The sequence below is a fragment of the Daphnia pulex genome, chromosome 10 (assembly GCF_021134715.1).
Source record: "Daphnia pulex isolate KAP4 chromosome 10, ASM2113471v1".
Lineage (NCBI taxonomy): Eukaryota > Metazoa > Arthropoda > Branchiopoda > Diplostraca > Daphniidae > Daphnia > Daphnia pulex.
Genome location: NC_060026.1, coordinates 4030804 through 4051812, shown reverse-complemented (window position 1 = coordinate 4051812; position 21009 = coordinate 4030804). Strand labels below are relative to the sequence as shown.

Genomic DNA, 21009 nt, shown 5'->3' with positions numbered 1-21009 from the left:
CAAAGAAATTGAATTTTTGTCCAGATGCGTGGAAAAACGAGACACCTAGCGGTCGCGTAGTAAACTTTGAACTCAAAAGATAAAATATTTGTTTACTTGTTATGTCATTCATGACATTTAGTCTTGTCTCTTTACCTTCGACGATAACATTCGTTCAATTGTTCATTCTTCAAAGAGTCCCCAAGCATCATTGTTGCACTATTACGCGTTTGCCCAAATTCAATCAAAATGGCTAATAACATGTTGAGGAAGGTTCTCGTTGTTGGTGTTGGTATGACCAAGGTATTCAAACAAATTTTCCACGATGATCCGTAATTTACTAATCGCTTTAATGTTTTCTTTTAGTTTGAGAAACCCGGTAGACGTTCAGACTTTGATTACCCAGACATGGTTGCTGAAGCAGTTACGAATGCCCTTAAAGATGGAAAAGTAGATTACAAGCAAATCCAACAGGCTGTAGTAGGATTTGTCGATGGTAAGATAAACTGTTTAATTTAATAATTTACACATAGTGCTTCAGAAAGTTTTAAAAAGATTTTGTATCATAGGTGAATCATGCTGTGGACAGAGAGCTTTGTATCCTTTGGGAATGAATGGCATCCCAATCTACAATGTCAATAACAATTGCTCAACTGGATCATCTGCCTTGCTGTTGGCCCAGCAACTTGTGGCTGGTGGTGTTGCTGAATGTGTCCTCGCAGTAGGATTTGAAAAAATGAAGAGGGGATCTCTTACTGGAAAGGTGTGTGTTTAGTCTAAACTTTTCAGACTAGACATGATTGTTATTTATTTTGTAGGGATATGATGATCGCGTTAATCCAATGGATCGTCACGTCGGAGCTTTGGCTGAGAACGTTGGTATCGAACCTGCTCCGATTGCTGCTCAATTGTTTGGCGCCGCTGGACTGGAACACATGAAAAAATATGGTTCCAAGGAAGTCCATATGGCCAAAATCGCGTGGAAGAATCACAAACATTCAGTCAACAATCCGTAAGTGTTTAAATATTTCAAGTATTACACCGAAAATAACAAATGCTCGTTCATAATAACAGGAAATCTCAATTCCGGGATGAATACACACTGGAACAGATCCTGGCTTCTCCACCAGTGTACGGCCCATTGACTAAACTTCAGTGTTGCCCTACTTCAGATGGATCAGCTGCGGCCATCATAGTATCCGAAGCTTTCGCCGCTAAACACGGTCTCCTTGATCGAGCTGTTGAGATTCTTGGAATGGAAATGACCACTGATCTCAGCTCCACTTTTGAGAACAGCAGCATGAAGCTGGTATGCATCGTTTGCTGTCATTCTGTCATAGAATAGTAAATCAACATTTTTCATTCAGGTGGGCTACGACATGACGAAAATGGCTGCTGAAAAGCTGTTCGCCAAAACCGGTGTGAAACCAACCGACGTCCAAGTGGTTGAATTGCACGATTGCTTCAGCGCCAACGAGCTCATAACTTACGAAGCGTTGGGATTATGTCCCGAAGGCAAAGCGGGCGAAATGATCGACAGGGGCGATAACACTTACGGTGGCAAGTACGTAGTGAATCCGAGCGGTGGTCTCATATCCAAAGGCCATCCTTTAGGAGCAACGGGTAAACATAAATAACTTTTGGGTTTATCCAAATATTCCTTAGTTCGTTTTTTCATGCTGACTGTGCACTAGCGATGGTCCTTGAACCTTGTCATTTTATAAACCGCCCCTTATCGTGCTGCGCATCTCATTTGGTTGTTGACAAACATGATTGATATCTCTTACTATCATAACACCTCCAGGCTTAGCTCAGTGCGCTGAGCTTACGTGGCAGCTTCGAGGCGAGGCGGACAAGAGACAGGTGCCCAATTGCAAACTTGCACTTCAACACAACATCGGTCTCGGTGGAGCAGTCGTCGTCGCTTTATACAAAATGGCCGTTGAACCAAAGGTTGGTTGGAATTTGGTTTCTTTTCTTCGTCTTCCACGATGCTCATTATTCAGACAGAAGTTTTTTTTTTACATTATTAATTGAATTAGCATAAAATGAGTACAAAGTCCATGCGCTAGAAACGCAATAGCTCGTAGAAAAGTTTGGATGGCAACGTCGCTTTGTTTATCAGCTTTCTAGCCATAAAAAAAATGACAGTGCAAGACGTAAGAAATGGCCCTCTTAAATTTGATGAATTATTAATTGAATTTGATATTGTTTTAGGCATCCGAAAGTGTTCGTATTGAAGGCTTCAAGTCGTCCGATGTTTTCGAGCTGATGCAAAATGCCTTGGCCCAGAGTGGAGCCGAACTAACCAAGAAGGTGGGAGGCGTGTTCCTCTTCAAGGTGGCAGGAGATGGCGGTGCCCAAGGTTCATGGGTTGTCGATGCGAAGAATAACGGCGGTTCCGTTAGGATCGCTAAAGATGGTAAAACAGTTTTCACGCATTCCACACATGGGGTTTTTGCATTATTTCTTTCTTCTTCGTCACAGGTGACAAGGGAGATGTTACCATCAGCATGAAGGATGATGATTTGACTCAAATGCTTGCCGGTAAATTGGCTGCTCAACAAGCTTACTTTCAGGGACGCCTTAAAGTGCAAGGAAACATGGGCCTTGCCATGAAATTGCAAGAGTTGACCAAGAACGCCCAGCCATTGAAGGCGAAATTGTAGGAGGCAGCCCTTCGAGCCAGCACATCATTTATATCTACTGCTGTTACAGAAAAGTTGATGATATATGTTTATATATGATAGGGTATATTGGTTTACATCTTTTCTGAATAAAAGTTAGAAGTTGGGTTTACAAATTGATCGTTCACTTTATTCTAAAAAGACAAAAAACAATTTTATTATGCAACATCACTTCAGACAGAGATAACCATGGCTATTGTATTATCTACCCATTAGATTAATGAAGCCTTGCAAGTAATGCAAATAGTGGAACTGTAAAAACAAGATAGTCATTTGAAAAAGTCGAAAGAAAGAATCTAATCATGGCTAAACAGCAATGAAACGAAGAAAGCTGCGATTTAACGTGGAATGTTATATTGGTTAAAGAATGCGCAGGCTATCAACGCAGATTTCCGCATTCCCCGTTGGGCAAGCATTTAGTAGTCCCTTGGCAACTGTTGAGAGCGCGGCCAAAGCTGGCAGATTATACGTACTATTTTTTTTTTAATCCCGCGGGCGAAACGAAAAATGTTTGAGTCGATGACCTACATATCTGACTCACGACCGAGAGAGAGTCTCTACAGCATCTATACACTCCATCAGTGGTCTCGGTATAAGAAGTGGTATACTGAAATGAAGTTTCATCACGCCATCATATAAATAATCGTCCATGTGTTTCTTTCTTTTTAGAGCGCGGCCCTCATCTTTTCCGTCTACAAAATGTGTGCTGCCCTTTTACGGTTGCTGAGATTTTTTGCGTTGATTCGAATTCTAATTATCGCAGCCAGGCATATAATATACAGCACGAAAAAGCAGCAGGCAGGCACATGATGGAGGAACGCGAGCGAAAAATAATGAGCCAACTCTACTGCCTGACGGCCGTCCCGATTACAAATGGCCGGTTGATTATTCCGTGACGAACCCTCCATCCCTTTTTTTTCTTTTTTTTGCGCGAGTTAACGATCAACCAAAGTCAGATATTCTTTACCTGGAGGGATTATAACAACCGGCAATGTGGTATAATCATTTCCTACAAAAGAAGGAGAAAAGACTCTTAAAGAAAAAGGCTGATGAAGCCGAAAGAACTAAATAGACGATCGCATATTTTCTTTCTTTCTTTCTTTCTCTCTTGAAATTGCCAAATGGCTATTATATATATATTTCTTCCGGTGTTCAATAGACGGCGGACCTCTGTGTGTGATGACCGCCATTTTATATGCAGTGACATTGTCCAGAGACACACACACAAAAAAGCTATCATATAATAAAAATCAAATAATAATATAATGTTATATATAAATTTCTTTTTTTCTTTTTGGCTTTTCGTTAAGAGAATTCACACTCGACGCGTAATGTCGTCAAGCTGTGGACAAAGAATGCCGCTCACTGCCACCCGGTGATTTTATCCGAAAGATTTTTCGTCTTTTTTAAAATTATTTTATTCCGGCGAGAGGAGCTGTTTTTTTTCTTTTCTTTTTATTTGATTCCAACCGAATCGGCTCGTCATCACGTGATGACTGCTACTACCGTATTTTTCCTCCACTTTTGCCCGTCATCGCCATCAGTTCCGTCCCTTATTCTTTTTTTTAACAATATTATTCCCCATATTTGAAGAAAGAAAGAAACAAAAATTCCGGCCGTTTTTATTATTTTTCATCGTGAAATTCTTGTTTTTTTTTTTAAATTCTGAATTGAAATTAATTGAATAGGTCATTGAATTTGAGTAGACAATTTTTGTGTATAAAAATTTTCTTTCTTTCCTTGAATATAGGATCTTCTTTCTTTCGCCGTCCTAATTCTCTTTAATTGTCGGTGCGGTATTGTGTGAAAGAAGAGCCTCAAAAGAATTCGTATCCTCCGCAGCAGCTGCTGCTGCTGCTGCTGCTGCCAGTTAAAGAAGTTTCCTCGACAGGTATAATAACCTGCAATTAGACTGCCAACCAGATGGAGAAAGAAGTGGGGATGAAAAGGAAACAAGAATACAATTTACTACACCCCTGATGGAAATGGGTTTTTTGGGAGAGTGAAAATGGAAAAAATAAAATGAAATAAATTTTTTTTTCCAAAAAGTCAAAGAGAGAGGGGCATTTGATTGCTCCATATCTCACTGGGGCTCTGTCTACTTTTGACTTTTTCACACTCCGCACCTGTTTGGAGAGGACCTCCTTAACCCCCTTGTCCGTCCTCTTTTTTTTTCCTTCCTCCGTATTCGGAAAATAACGGCCCAAAAGGTTCTTAAAGTGAAGAAATGGTTTTTTAAAATGTCTTGGCAATTGAATGAATGGAATAAAAGAAAAAAACACCGTGACGAGAGAAACGAAAATCGTTTTTTTTTTCTTGGACGGACGATTCAGCCGCACCGCTTTGTGTATTATTTGGCGTTCCTTTAAAAAAAAAAAACATTTTCTTTTCATTTTTTGTTTTTTTCGAATCACAATTTACAAAATTTTTTTCTTTATATTTAAAAATGCCGCCCTTTTTCGACGGCCAATAATAATGAAGAAAAAACATTAATCAAAAATCGGGCACTCCCCTACCGATACAATTAACAGAGTAATGAACATTTGCGCGCTGCGGAGGAAATAATACAAATTTGTCATCATTTTTTAATTTTTTTTAGGAGTAACACGCAAATTGAGTAGTGAGGGAATTATGGGCAGGGAACTTTTTTTTGTGAGAAATTTCTTTTGTTTCTGCCACGCCCAAATATATTCAGCTAAATCAAATAAAAAATTAGAGCTGATTTTTTTATTTTCGTGATTTTTTATTACCGGTCACATCTGAGAGATGGCGTCGCAATCAAATCACGATCTGATTTTAATTTATTAAAATTTCTCAAGCATCAGCTCTGCACGTATAAAAATTATATTGTGGACCACATTGGAAATTTGCAAAAGTTACACACAGCAGACACAGCATTTTCACACCTAAAAATTCATTTTTTTTTTTTTTTTTTCTAAGTCTTTTTGTTTTTGTTTTCTATGTAAAATATATGATACAGACACACACACACACGCAACAAAAAGAAAAAAAAAATGTCCGATTACGTATCTCTCTCTTTCTCATCCCCCGATTTTATTTCGCGCATTTTTTCGTGATGGATGCATTGCGTGATTTTCTTCATTTTTTTCTTTTTTTGTTATTATTTCGTCGTGGTAACTTCACTGGAGAATTGAAAATCTATAAAGAATGTTTCTGGCGTTGTCGGCTGTATAAAATCGCCCATCATTTTTCGTTTCTTCTTTTTTTTTGCATGCGGGAAAGAATTATATAAACACCGGGAAGAAGAAAAAAATTGATGAAAAAAAAATAATATTACAGAGAAATTAGGAGGGTTAATTATGTGTAAAATAGTATACGAAATAATATTAGAACGCGCCTAATGAACGAGATGAGACACAAGAAAAAAGTTGATTTTTCCACACATATTTAACCGCGGGCGAAAATACACACACACAATTCACGATCAATCACGCAGGGGATTTTAAACAAGAAAATGTCATAATTTTTTTATGTAATAAAGATGCGCTGTTTGTTGTCCTTTGCTGGAGAATTAAGAATTTAAAAAAATTTCTGTTTGGTTCTTTAACTTGAGAGTCCGTCTCCGTGAGCTACTTGAGAACATGCGAGCATCAGGATCTCCCGTTTCTCCTTGGGAAAACGGAGTTCTCGGCCGGCCAGCCGGGCCGCTTCCAATTCCCTTTCGGCCATATTCAATTCACGACTCACAATCCCAGGAGTTTCCTGAATTTAAAATGTACAAAAAAAATTCAAATTTTTACATTTCAAATTTCGCGCCAATAATTGATAGACGCACACAAAGTGTTGGGAGTGAATCTATATGAAGATATCGCCGCGTACACAATCAGGGCGGTAAATTCAAAAAAAGGTAAAAATGAAAAATGTATAACCTGTTCTCTGGCGATCCAGTCGAGGGCCATTTGCGAGCGCATGTCGTCGTCGAGGGCGCGGTGCGAGTAGTGGGCCACCACCTCCTGTCGGGAGCACTGGCGCTCTCGCATGGCTTTGAGAGAGCCGTTCCAGTGCAGCAACTGGAAAACGGTCATCAGCTCCTGGAATTCCAGCATGGTCCGCCCTTTGTTGGCCTCCAGCATGAAGCGGAAGGCGCCGATGCCCGTATTCGGATTGTCCGCTTCGTCCGGATCGCCCTACATGCGTGTACATGGACGTAATAAGAATCAAAACGTCCAGCAAACGAATCTATTTTCTCTCTCATTTTTTCCCAATTTTTATTTTATTTTTTTAGCCCCGACAGAGATTGCCAGAGGATTCATTTGAATATAAGATACCAGTTGTTTCTTTTCTTATTTTTTTCCTCGACTCCGCCCCCCTTATATGCCCGTGCTGTTGTTGAATTGTTGAAGTGTTTGTTAGGAATCAAGAAAAGAAACGAGTCTGTTGCCAACTCGGCTCCTGGTGATGCTTGCTAGCTGCTGCTGGCTGCCAACATGGAAATGACATTGCTGCTCGGTTGGGAGAGAATATTTAAGGCTCTTGGCTTTCGTGAGTGCATCGCCTTGTCACAGAAGAAGAAGAAGAAGAAGAAGAAAGAGTTTCTTTTAGATATTTTCCATTTAAAGGCAACAGAGAAGGGGAGGAAAAAATAAAAAAAAAGATTCGGTTGTGTCTGGACACGAACCACCTGCTCATATTGGGAGGGAAAGACTCTTCAAAGAATTTGTTATTTTTTGGGTTGTTTCTTCTTCTTCTTCTTGATGTCCCCGCGAAAAATAATAAAAATAAAAATTTTCCGCCCTTCAGAAAAATGAAATTTCCCCACCAGAATTTGACAGCTGACACAGCGCGTTTTGACAGACGTACACTCGTAAAACATCAGTCGCCCAGGTATTTATTTATTTTTTCCCATTGAAAAAATATAGAACCAGCGATGCCCAGTCGTAGATAATGCCGCCAAAAAATGTGTAATAAAAGATGAATTTTTATATTTTTTACCTTAAAAGAGGCTCTGGCTTCGGCGACGGCCTTTTCGATAAAGTCGTCCGAGATCTGCCGTGACGGGTGCTCGTTGAAAACGGAATTCATCAGGGCGATTTTGGCAGCGCTGCGTCTGGCCTCTGCTTTCGTCGGGCAATTCTTTAATATTTCAAAAGAAATCAACAAATTAAATCTTTCATTTAAAAAAAAAATAAAAATAAAAATAAAAATAAAACAAACAAATCATCCGACAAAAGAGACCGGGGGCATTCGAGTCCATTATTCAAAACTAAAATAAACCCCGCCGAAGAAAAAAGAAATATTGTATTTATATACATATAAAAATAACGCATGATATTCTATTTGAAACACCCCCCATCTCTCTCTCTACTGATTATTTATTTCTAAAGAATGATGAAGCGGGAATTTTGAATTTTTTGCTTCATCATCACGACGACGGCGGCGGCCCCATCATCACACACAGGGGACCCCCCTTCATTTTTTTTTTTAGTCAATATAATTTCAACAAAAGAAAAGAAAAACAAAAATTGATATGAGGAGCGCATATATAACATCGCCGGGAGACCGTGACTAATCAAAGTGATCACACACAGACACACACCGTTTTGGCTACTTTGTAAATTTTTGTGTTTTTGTTCATCATCATCATCATCATAGCTCTCTGATCAGGCTCTGATATGATTGTTTAATGTTGTCATCATCATCATTATCCATCTATTAGCTCATATATACCTTTTTACACATTCCCCCCACAACAAATATTTCGATTTGATTTTATAGATATTTTAGAAACTCCCCCAAAAAAATTCAATAGGTTTTAGGAACGAAAATGATGGATGTTGTATAACCCCCCGGAATAATTTTCTCTTTTTTTTTTTCCTAAAGAGAAGATAAGAGCCCCGGGTGAACTTTGGTGTGTCTGGGAAATGGTTATAAAGGTATTTTTCTTTACAGTTGAGAAAGAAAGAAAGAAAAAAGGGTCTTCTTCCACAGCTCTTTAAAAATGGCGGCCGGCCAGGGTTGGAAAAATAAGGCACGCTGCGTTTGGCTGGACAAGGAAAGAAACTTTTTCTTCTTTTTTCTCTTACAGGCCATCCATCATCCGTCCAATAATATATACCCAAAAAGATTTCTTCTCCCCCCTTCCTATTTTTTTTCTAGATATACGTATATATTTTTTTGAACACAGGTATTATTATAGACTCCGGTTGCAGAATGGACACGTTTGTCCTTGGCTTTTTTTTTTTTACTTTTAACCTTTTAAGGAATTAAAAATAAAAAGTTAAAAGCCCGAAAATAGAGATCAACTTTGTTGACAACACAATCCCCCCCTCCTTTCATTTTTATTGGGGGGTGTGCCCACACCACCAGGTAAAAAAGCCAACAACTTCCGGTGATTCCATTTTCAAAAATATAAGAAATAAAACGACGCGCGAAATCTTTCAAACTCTGCCATTAGACAACTGGGGGGGGGGAATCTGATGTCACCGATAAAAAGCTCTGCGGAATTTATTTTTCCCCCCTTCTAAAAAGCTTTCTATAAGATTGTACACGTTTATGACGGCCGTCAAACACACGTGGCAGACGCCAAAAAAATCGTTTGAAGGGAAATTTTTGTATTTACGATTTTTTAAAAAGGGAGGAAAAAAAATACACAAAGTTTATGGGGCTCTATGAAAAAAAAAATCCCTGGAAACGAAAAAATTATAAATAAATTTTTTTGTTGGGGTTTTTAAAACGACCTCTGACCCACCCATAAATATATATCCCCCCCATCTTTTTTTCTTTTTAACTTCCAACTTGATGGATGTCATCCAACCACAGGGACAAAAGGTTTAAAAAAAATTTACTTTTTTAAAAACCCAAATTCATGAAGATGTCAAAATAAATAAATTTCTATACCCTCCCCCAAATGATATTGTGTTGCACAGGAGCAGCCTGGGCTTTGGTGGCCAGCATATCCCAACTACTGTTTTCTCCTTATTTCGACAAAAATATCTCAGACGCGCATTTATATCAGTCGTCTCTCGGTAGAAACACACAACAGCAGGAGGCATTTTTTTTCTTTTCTTTCGATCCATCCGTTGATGCAGATGAGAGAGCGACGGTTTGTAAGAGAATTCTTTTCGGGCGCTCAAGGGCTAGAGCTCCGTTCGTGTAACTCGACACACTTTTTCTTTGGGGTTTAGAAATGGAGAAGGAAGAAAATCAAATAAATTCTTTCCAGGAGCGCTAGCTGCTCGCTGGATCGATTGGTGACGATGATGATTACCTGAAAACTGCCGAAACAGGATCCGCCGGGCAAGGTGACGTAGCAGACGTAGGGCGGTGACGAGGACGGAACCGACTCGTAAATGACCAGGGCTCCATTCTTCAAATCGGCACCTCTGGCCTGTTTCATTTGCCAAAACTCTTGCAGCGCTTCCACCACGTTCACTATTTCCAAACAAAAAATATTTAAAAATATCAAAATTAGAAATTGATCATATCAAAAACTCTATGGCGTGCAGAATACAAGATCCAACAGCTCCAGGGCCTTTTGGATATATATACTACACACGTATAATAATAATAATAATCAGAAAAATGGTTCAGATGACTTTTGATATATAATAGATTGGCTCCGGGGTTTTTCTTTGATTTGGATTCGAGAGGGTCGATCTACTATGTGCTCACGAAGAGAGAGAAACAGAGAAACAGAGTGCCGGATGGCGTGACCACCACACCGTCCAACCGTAACGGAAAAAATAAGAAAAAGGAAAAAATCTCTGGTAGACAGCAGCAGCAGCAGGGTCCGGTTTTTATACTCGACAGACAATTGTCTGCTGTGAATATGATCAAAAAAGAAGTTGGAGAGAGACTTTTCCATCTGTAAAAAAGTTTTTTCTTCCATCCAGCAGCAGCAGCCGAGAGTCTTTTTTCTTTTGTGCCCGACAGCCATATAACAATTTCCAAACGGAGAGCCTCCCTTCTTCTTCTTCTTCTTCAGGTAACCACCACCTTTTCTGGATGACCCGGGGCGTTACACGGTCAAAATAAATTTTGTTTTTCTTCCTTTTTTAATATATTTTTTTAAATAAAAACTCTGAGAAGAAGAAGAAGAAGCCAAAGTTGAATGGAAAAATGTATACCAAACAAAACAATGGCAACCTCTCTGATGCTGTCACATCAACCGAATCAAATCCGCTTTTCCCCATTTTTAAATAGAATAGAAATACGAAACCAGAATAAAGTTTCGGGGGCGGATAAATCTAACGCGATAATCCCGGATTATCCAGGGCCTAAATAGTACCGACCCATCGGTTATATCTAAAGGATATATGATGACGTACAGTATTATTATAGCTATAGTTGAAATATACCTTTGGTACGTGGGCGGACGCCGATCTCTTCGTAAATCCTACTAGGATTCCACGGCAGATCGTAGTCGGAGAGCAACATGTTGCCACTAGCCGACAGGGTTGAGCTTTGAATATTCAACTTCTTTTTTGTTTCTTATTATTATTGAAATGAACTCGAAAAAGATGAACCACTTTGGATTGGATTTCAGTAGATAGTTGTTTTGTACAACTCTGGGAAAATGGATCTCGTTCAGTCAAACAATTCACGACCGCATCGACACGCTCACTATATCTAAACACTTTTTGAATGTTGTTGAAATTGAATTCAAATTGTCAAATTCAATCGATCACCATCGCAAACTGTTGGCACTAATGGCGTGGTAGATTTAATTCTATTAGAAATCGAAAAAAAGGTGAACAACTGCACTGCGATGAGAATAAGAATATAAAGAAATCGGTCAGCAGCTGTGTGCACTCGGTTCAGAGGCCGAGCAACGACTATAGTCCTCATACCTTTGGCTTCCCAGTCTCTACCTGGTGGATAGAGTGGAGGTAGGGAGAAAGAGGGGGGGGGATATATAGCTTAAAGCTTCTTCTTTACTTCTTCCTCCTCTTCTTCTTCTGGTTGATGAGGATGGAAGAGCCCTGCGGAGTCAACCCAAAAAGTGCCGGGTGCATCTACAAAACCACGAAAGAACAGACATACACGCAGCCGGGGTTGTTGGTTGGGACTTGGGAGAGAAAAGGTTGAAGAACGCGCGGAGGATCTGATGAAGACGCGGAGAAGAAGAAGAAGAAGAAGAAGAAACTGATGGCGGAGGCCACCTCCCAGTCCACCTCTTTCTTCTTCTTCTTCTTCTATTCTACCTGCATTCCTTCTAATTCTTCCGCTTCTTCTTTTCTTTTCTTTCCTTCGAGCTCTGCTTTTGGGCCTTCCAACTACCGAAAGGTGGACCGTGGGGTCACAGAGAGCCCCCAAAGAAGAAGAAGATTGGAGAGGTAGATTGTTCTTGTGTGTGTGTCTAAGTTTGTGTGTAGCGCTGGTGGAAGGAGAAGAAGAAAACAAGTTGCGGGCGGAGACAAAGAAATATTTTTTTCTTCTTCTTCTTCTTTCCATAAAAACAGGTGGATAGTAGAGAGAGAGAGAGAGAGGAAAACAAAATATATTTTTATATATAAAAATCTACCAGCCACGCTAAAAAGGAATGAGAACACTAGTCACGACGACCCCGATTTTGGTAGGCACAAAAGTTTGTTTTATTTTTTTATTTTTTTGAGTTTGTTTATTTTGTTCACCTTTTATTTGCGAGCACCAATTAAATTTCTTGGAATTTTTTTAAAAATGTAAATTAATTAAAAAAACAATTTAATTGACTGGATTTTTTATTTTAGTTTTCTATACGACAGCTGACCAACGAGTTGGACTATAATCTTATTGCTCCGGCGTTACATTATATAAAAGAATTTAAATCAAATAAATTTTTGTTTTTCTGATGAGTGTCCATTTTGTTGTTTAACTAATCAGATTGTTGTTTTAAAAAAAGGAAAACACGGGAAAAAGAAGTAGCATCTTCTTTTTGAGAGGAATAAATCTCAGCAACTTTTATTTTTTTGGTTTTGTTTTGTTTTTTTTTTGCAAAAAAATTCAAATAAAATAAAATCATAAATGAGCCGAGAGAGGGCATCGTTTTTCTTTTTTTTTTCTTTTTGTTTTTATTTTACGATACAACATTCGCCCCGCGCAAGGTAATTAAATTTGATTGTACCATAAAAGTTTACCAAATAGAATATTAATATAATGTAGAGAGAGAGAGAGAGGACCGGAGAAGGAGGAGGAGCGGAAAGGAGAGCAAACAAATCCCACGGAAGATTTTTTTTTTATTTTCTACAAAACAAAAATGTCTTGAAAATTTTTTCGCCAATTTTTATTGCACCTATCAGGTATATGTGCACGCGGGCGATAAATTATCGCCAAAATATTTCTTTTATTTTTTCGCTCGAAAATAAAATTGAATTTCGTTTTTAAAAAATAAAATAATTGGTGGGTTTTTGTGCTATTTTAGGACCTTTCCGCCATTTAATGAGCCACATAATCATATTCGGTCGATGCGGATGTTGTTTCCAACCTTTAGGACCAAGAGAGACCAGCAAGAAAAACGCCAAAACAATGGGGGAGGTCTAATGGATGCGAGAGTAGAAGAGTAGAAAAAGAAGAAGAAAGATAGGCGTTTCTGTAAATTGAGCACAGAAGAAAAAAGGGAAAAAATAATATTTATATATAACACAGACAGCAGAAGGTAAGCGCGTCCGGGGGTTGAAAATTGCCTTTTAATCATTTAGAAAAAAAAACGACCAGCGCAAAAAATAAAATAAAATAAATTTCTCTTCTCAAAATCGTGGGAAATTAAAATGAAATCTTGATCAGATATATATAAATTCGTATGATATTATAAATCTCTCGAGTGCACGACATACAAACTAAGAAAGAAAAAAAAGAAAAGATCCTTGGCCGTTTTAATATAAATACGAAATGTGTTGCGCTGGGTGTTGATCACGACTTTTGGTACATCTATAATACCATACAACAATAATAACGCTATAGGCGCGCACTTTTTATCCAACTTTTTTTGGGGTTTTTTTTTTTTGGCTTCTTGTGATGTTGTGTGCTGGTGCGCAGACAATCATATAGCGTCAGACACCAACCACCATGTGGGATGGGATATTCCCTTTTTGATGGATCTCTCCCAATCCCATATGCAAATTCTTTGATGAATCTCTTTTTTCTTCCTACCTACCTCCACAGTATATATATACACGTATATATCCTATATACCTTTTTTGATTTATGATGAGCTAGCGCTGAAAGAATGTTAACCGAAAAAAATATTTTGACTTTGATTATTAGACACTCCCGGGGGAGAAAAAAACCAAAAAAATTACGAAACGCGTAATGATATTATTTGATAATCAAAGAAGAAGAAGAAGAAAAAATAGAAAATTATTTTTCATTTCTTCTCAGCAGAATAAAAATCTTTAAAGGGAAAATGGCCGGGCATTTGACTATCTAAACAGCTGATCACGGGGGGTCACGCTCAAAACTCTCCTTGCCTTTTGTGCTGTGAATATGACCCTGCGCCTTGTTAGACACACATATAACATATAACCCTTTTTCTTTCTTTTCTTTTTTCTTCCACCCTTTTGTGTATGTGTTGCATCTCTTATCTTCTCTCTCGCGGGTAAAACTCCTGAGAAACGTGAGACCCCAATGAAACACACAAAAAAAGGTACAAAATGTTGGGCAACCAGCAAACCAGCACAAAGGGGGTCCCGTGATATATGATCGATATAATGTATAAATATAGCTCAGAAACAGCATTAAACTAGTCTCCGCTACACGATTACACAACACTTTCTCTCTTTTTAAAAATATAAAAATAAAAAACAAGAAATCGAGTCTATGCAAATAAAAATAAGGGCGAGGCTATATAGCAGACAATTTCATCATAGCTCTAAATATAACAAAAGCTGGGCGAAATGCCGAAATCAAGGATAGATGTATAATATATACACGTATCTTTTTCATTGGTCCGTGATACTATGTCCGCCCTTGATTTATTTCTGTCCAGTTTTTCTTTAGATTTTGTTGTACACTGGGATTTTTTTCTTTTTTCTTTTCTTGGTGGAGGAGATAAGAATGAGAGCCACAGGAGATGATAATCGAATCTAAATTATTATTACACAACGTGAAACTACACACAGCGTTGGTTACTATATAATATATTTTCCACATGGTAGAACTCTTTTTTCTTTTTCTTCTTTCTTTTGTTTGGGGGCTATCCTCTCAGATTTCCGTCTATGATTGCTTTATGTAAATGATATATACCTTTTCTTGTATGTATCACATCTTGTGTTATAAAGAAAAACATTTTGAATTTTTTCAAACTGCTGGATGGCGCCGACGACGCCTTCAGGCGATTATTCCAGCGTCGTCGGTTTCACAAAAAAAAAAGAATTTGTTTTTATTTTATTTTGAAATTCCCGGTCATAGTTCACGCCCGTCGTCGTGTTTAGCCTTACCTTAACCTCTGCGTTTTTCTTTTATGTCCTTTTTTCCGGGGGTTGGGATTGCACGAAATACACCAAAAGGGGAGGAGTCAGCCCCTTTTTTGGGAAATCCGCCGCTATTTTTCCCCCCACACCGCTAATTAGTGCTTCGCGAAAAATAATAAAATCGCTAAAACAAAAAATAAAAATTTGAATAAGAAGAGAGGTGTATGTATACGTACACACACAAGAAGTAGTATTATTTACATAGAAAACAAAGCGAAAAGATTTTTTTTTTCTTCTTCCCAGGTAACCCAAAAGATGAGCCGCCCGGATATGCAAATGATCCTGTGGTGGAGAGAGAGCGAGCGGAATAAGATATGCGTGGAAAAGATTTTTTGGGTTTTGTAAAATAAATTCAAAAAAGAATTTTTTTTTTTCTAATTATGAAATTGCAGCAGCGCCAATATTATAAAACCGAGTTTTATATTCATCACATCAAATAGATTTATAAAGATGCACATTGTAGCTTTTTTTGTGATGTTTTTTTGATTCAATGTGTCTTAAAAACTCTCATTGCTACGGGGTGATGATAATAATTAAAATAAATCACTTTTTTTTATTCGGTAATTTCCGGATGAAAATCACGTTAAAACGAATCTTCAAAAAATCAAATCAAAACGGCGCGTTCCGGTTGTAAAAAAAATTATTTTGGCGCCCAAAAATATAAAAAAAATTTCAAAATTTCAAAATTTCTATATATAGAAAATGGGCACACGACCCGCGAGACGAAAATAAACATCGTACGTGATTTTTTTCTTCAAACGTCAAATATAATATTGAAAAAAAATTTTAAAAAACTTTTGTTCTTCTCCTTTTTCCTTCCTTCCTCTTGCCCGTTATCTTCACAATTTTTGCGTCTTTTGAGTTACGACCGGTCGTTAAATAAAATTCAAAGAAGCGACAGCAGACACCTTTTGGTCAAAAAGAAAGGCAAAAATCAAAGGATGAATATCACATCGAAAAATAGCACATGGCAATAAAAATAGCGAGAAAAAGGGACATGTCAACCGTGAAAAGGGCGTCTCGCTCAAATCTAATTTCAAATTCATTTTAAATTTCCACCCAAAAAACAAACAAACAAATGCGAATCAATGTGGCGAGTGTCATTTGTACAAGACAAGGTCTCGCTGATTGAATCGTCGCTTTTTAAAATTATATTCCCGACGGCATAAATGTCCTTTTTCATTTTCCTGTATCCTGAAATTTTGTCGTGTATAATTTTTGGGTGTGACCCTTGAATATCTATTCCAAAATGGTTTGGGGTTTATATATATATTTATATTCATCTAATTTTTGTTGTTATTTTGTTTGTTGTTCCATTCTACAAATTCAGTTGGTTTGATTTATTCATGCCGGACATTTACGGCGCACACACACCAAAAAACAAACAACAAAAACAAACCCAAAAATTCTCTCCCAGCTACTCCCCTTTCCAACTCTTGTCCATCAGCATTGCAACGAAAAATAAATGAAAATAAATGAAAATAAAAACTAAATGTGTCTCATGCCGTCTTTTGTTTTTTCTCGTCTTCTTTCCTTGGCACGACCTCCGAAAAACAAAAACCCCAAAAACCAGTTTTTTTAATTCCCAGACAAACGAAAGTCGTGTGTGTGGACCCTCCAATTTTTCCCCCTAAAAGAATATCATCCCACACAGAGTCAAAAAAAGTTATCAAGCTCTCGGATTATAAATGAGCCAAAAGATGTGGCGATATAACTTTTTTTGAAATATATCTATACTACACAGCACAGAAGAGAGAGAAAAGTCGTGGACAAGTTTCTTGTCTACGCGGCGAAGAAACTAAACTTAACGAGCAAGCAGCGACCATTGACCAGCTAACAGTCACAAAAGTTGTTGCTGGTTGCTGGCCCCCCATCTTTTGAAGAGAAAAAAAAGCCATTCACAAAACGCCCAAAATATAATACCGGAAATTTCAAATCGATCAGCCGGTCAACAATTCGCTTTTATAATATACAAAGTCTTTTTAAAAAAAAAGAATGATTTCTTCAAATATAAATACAAATACAATTTATCTTTTATCCGGCTACTGGGAAGGGCTCAGTCAAGTCCGCCCGTTTTCCTTCACAAATCAAATCAAAAGCTCCTCCTCCCTTTTTTCTTATTTTTTCGCCGGATTTTTTCTCTCTCCTTATCACACAAAACGACACACAGCACAACAGCACACACATACCTGAGCCCTGGCAGAGTTATGTCTACATATCATATCCCAGAGAGTTATATACCTACATCTAAATAAATAAAAACAAATCAGATAAGCCAACAACAAACCCAGAAGAAGAAGAAGAAGAAGGTATATAATATCTAACCAAAAAATATCTAGAATTCGTGTTGCGCACGTAATACAGTGCGCCCATCAACCATAAACAACTTTTTCGTTTTTTTTCAGGTTGTTGTATAGACACAACAACATTCCGTGAACAGTTATATAACCAAGACAATAATTGCGCGGATTTTTTCTGCTGGATACATCATATTTATTTAAATCCCAAAAAATATAAAGAGATGAGGAATGCGCCGTCGTGACTGGGGCGGAACAAATCGACACACAGAAAAAAAAAGGGGAACATTTTTATTTTTTCTTCTGGCTTCATTGTATCCCGTTCTCACGCTCGACGAGGGGTCGGAGGAAGCATCGGAATCATCGACAGCCCTCAAGAGAGCAGAGAGAGAGAGTTCAACCGATGGGGTCAAACTACGCCGTAAGGTTCTTCTTTTTTTTAAAGTTTTTTTGAACAGACCGCGGAACAACACAAACACGGCGGCGCCACCTCTGACATCACCCAGTCACGCTCCACTAGAGAGACGCTCTCGCACAATAAGCGTCGTGTATTTTTCTTCTTCTTCTTCCACCCCTCATTATGGTAATTTCCGGACGAAAAAAAAATATAATATTTTTCCGACATTCCTCAACCAATGACTCCGTCACACGCATATCTCATCAATATAAACGCGAATCAAAAAATTATTTTTTTTTATTTCTCTTAAAAAATAAAAATTTTGATTCAACTTTTTTTAGAATACAAAAATAAATTCCGCCATCAAAATATATAATGCCAATTTTATTTTGTAAAAAAAAAAATTTTATTTCTCATTTTTATTTTATTTCATTTTTTAAATAAAAATTTTAATTTTCTCAGTGACATCCTTTTTTTTTTAAAGTTTTCTATTTCTTTTAAATTGTAGTATTAAAATCTGAAAAAAACCCCGCTGAGCTTCCTCCGGTCTGACCCTGTGTGATTGTCTCCAATTAGACTCACTCTCGCACGACTTGTTCCCCTTTTTTCTTTCTGTTTTTTTATCATCCCCCCCCCCCAACTCAAAGATTATCAAAGAGTCTCTTTTCCCCTCAACAGGTGAACTCGTTCCACTTTGATGAAAGTTCATTGAATGCAGCAGCAGCGCCGCTTATATATAGTCTACTATAGCTCTCTCGACTTTATTATATCCACATTTTTCTCAAGGGAAACAACAACCCAAAAAAAGAGAAGGGAAAGAGCACAGCAGACCCGATGGGCAATTATTCCGTCTGGAATGCCAGCCAAAAAATAAAATCAGAAAAAAAATCTTTTTTAATTCAATTTTTCTTTTTACCTTTATTTGTGTGTGACACACTTTTCCTCAACTGAGGTAATATAGCGCGTCTTAGTCTGTCGCGTATGCAAATCTTATATTTTCTTCTTCCCTCCCACCGATGGCCGCCGTCACGACTCTCGGATCTCTACGCAAAAGAATATCCATCATAAAAATCAAAAGGGGCCCATCAGCCGGGCCAGCCAAAAAAAAAAGGAAAAAAAAAGACGCCCAGTTTTATCACAAAACCATCAATAATATATACATACACAAAACAAGCGGGGTATATATACATACATATATACCCGTGAAAAACATTTTTCTACTTTTTCTCTGAGATTTGCTCTTCCATCATCCTTCACCGAAACGCCAAATCACATGCTGTCTGACATGTCTGGAAAAAATAAGACTTTTTTTGTGTGTGTGTATGTACCCGTCCGTTTGTGCAAGTGAGGGGGGAAAAAAGGTAATAATAATATTATAAAAATAAAATAAAAAACACATTTTTCCCATATCTCATTCCTGGAATTCCGCCGCCGCTCACATTACCTATGGCCGATTTCTCTGTGCGCTAGCGCAGCATTGCGTACATGTCTATATAATTTCACGTGTGTGTGTGTGTATGTAAAACAGATCAGAAATGCTCGAGACTTTTATGGTTTGGGGTCGATCAAGAAGAAGAAGAAAAAAATTTGGTGAGACTGTGATTATATTTTCTCCGCATGGGATCGCGCCTTTTATTTTTTGATTCCTCCGCAGGTAAAAAAGAAAAAAGTTTCCATCCGCACCGGAGAGCGAGATGATGGACTGCTGCTCTTCTCTCTCTACCTAATCAATTCAAACCGGCTCCTATTTCAACCACAGCTGAGATGTAAGGTGCTGAACCCCGGTGACGTAATAAGATAATGGGCATATATTTCTAAATCCCCCAACGGTTTTTATTTATTTTTTCGATTCCACTCCAGCGGATGTGTAACTCGATCGGATATGATTTGATGGAGAAGAATTCCACTCACCTCGACCGTATCCTTGACTGTGCTTGGCGAAACTGCTGACGACGGCGTCGACGGCCTCTTTGAGAACCGTTTTCGTTTTGAATTCGTTGGCCGACACGCTGGCGGCCGTCGCCCCGCCACCTTTGATCGTGTTGTTGTTGTTGTTGTTGTTGTAGTGGCCGGCCTCTCCGCCGGCCGACGCCGACGCCGAAGAAGCTTCTCCGCCGTTGGTGGTCCGAGACGACGGACCTTTGATCACTTTCGAACGGTTGATGACCGTGTTGCCGCTGTTGTTGCTGCCGCTGCTGCTCGGGCCGGCAACCGGCCGTCCACTTTGATGATGTTGCATCATGTCGACTGAAATATCTAACTTTTGATGATTCTTTTGATTCAATTTGATCACTGAAACACTTTGCACTAAACACTTTAATTTCTTTTGGGTAGAATTTCAATATTTCACATGGGCGACATTTTTCTGTTCGTATTTATCCGATTGGGTTTGGTTTGAATGAGAGTTTTACCTGGCGGGAAATTCAAAAAATTGAGCACAGAGTTTTGGGTGTCGTTGTACAGACGAGAGTGCACGCTGCAATGACGAGCGGGATGATTACAACTCGACTATATAAGTGGATACACTCTGTCAAACTCCTCCCTCCGTTCAAGCTCCTCCCACCTTCTATAAAGCCCCTCCAGTCTCTCAGTCTCAGTCTCAGTCTCTCACCTCCTGGTTTTTTTCGTCTAGCCTATTACATCATCTAGAGACTTTTCGTATCCGGATGAAGCTTTTTTCGTGGCTATCTTCAAAAGAATGTTGCGTGTGTGCAGAGAGGTAGTACTATCTAGACCTGGATGGTTTTTCTTTTAAAAGAACCCAAATAATATACAGCAGCTTGGTGATTATCCAAGTTCATTACGATCAAACTCAATTAGCGTCATCAGGTACACATGTATATATATTTTTATAGATGGTGGGAATTTACAGCTGCTGGACACGCGGAAATGTATCAGAATTTGGTTGAGATTTTTATGTGAATGCCAACTGACGCTCGCCCATATTCCACTTCTATATTTTAGCGGGTCTCGCATTTCTGAATTTTTCCCGATGGAATTTTGATTCGTAATTTTTTGACATTGAAGCGGTATAATAGGTAAAACTTGTTCGAAATCTCTTTTTCGTACGATAACAGAGGCCATCTGTGGATTGTTTGATCCTCTTCTTTTTTCTTATTTTCCATTCCGAATGGAGATACCAAAAGAGAAAATGTCAAACTCATTAACAATTCCAAACCGGTGCGCGTTTGTTTTTGTTTTTCTTTTACTTTCATCCCCCGACAGAAAAATCAATCCGGTTT

The 21009-nt window shown here is 38.3% G+C and overlaps 2 protein-coding genes across 3 annotated transcripts; one reads left to right on the top strand and one right to left on the bottom strand.

Annotated features, from left to right (window-relative positions):
* The first annotated feature begins 2 nt into the window (after positions 1 to 2).
* On the top strand, positions 3 to 2782 carry LOC124204922 (sterol carrier protein 2-like). The gene is made up of 9 exons (XM_046602166.1): positions 3 to 282; positions 346 to 475; positions 549 to 742; positions 798 to 991; positions 1054 to 1288; positions 1347 to 1602; positions 1784 to 1932; positions 2197 to 2401; positions 2467 to 2782. Exons 1-9 carry the CDS (start codon positions 229 to 231, stop codon positions 2646 to 2648), a joined length of 1599 nt encoding a protein of 532 aa, XP_046458122.1. The 5' UTR covers positions 3 to 228; the 3' UTR covers positions 2649 to 2782.
* Positions 2783 to 5492: 2710 nt separating this feature from the next.
* Positions 5493 to 20253, bottom strand: LOC124204923 (LIX1-like protein). Of its 2 annotated transcripts, none has more exons than XM_046602167.1 (5): positions 19679 to 20253; positions 9895 to 10058; positions 7620 to 7760; positions 6557 to 6814; positions 5493 to 6389 (listed from the first exon to the last, which is right to left on the bottom strand). In XM_046602167.1, the coding sequence occupies exons 1-5, from the start codon at positions 20007 to 20009 to the stop codon at positions 6231 to 6233; spliced, it is 1053 nt and encodes a 350-aa protein (XP_046458123.1). In that variant the 5' UTR covers positions 20010 to 20253; the 3' UTR covers positions 5493 to 6230. The 2 variants fall into 2 exon arrangements, with proteins under 2 accessions (XP_046458123.1, XP_046458124.1); XM_046602168.1 differs by lacking the exon at positions 19679 to 20253 and adding an exon at positions 10985 to 11613.
* Between the last annotated feature and the right edge of the window lie 756 nt (positions 20254 to 21009).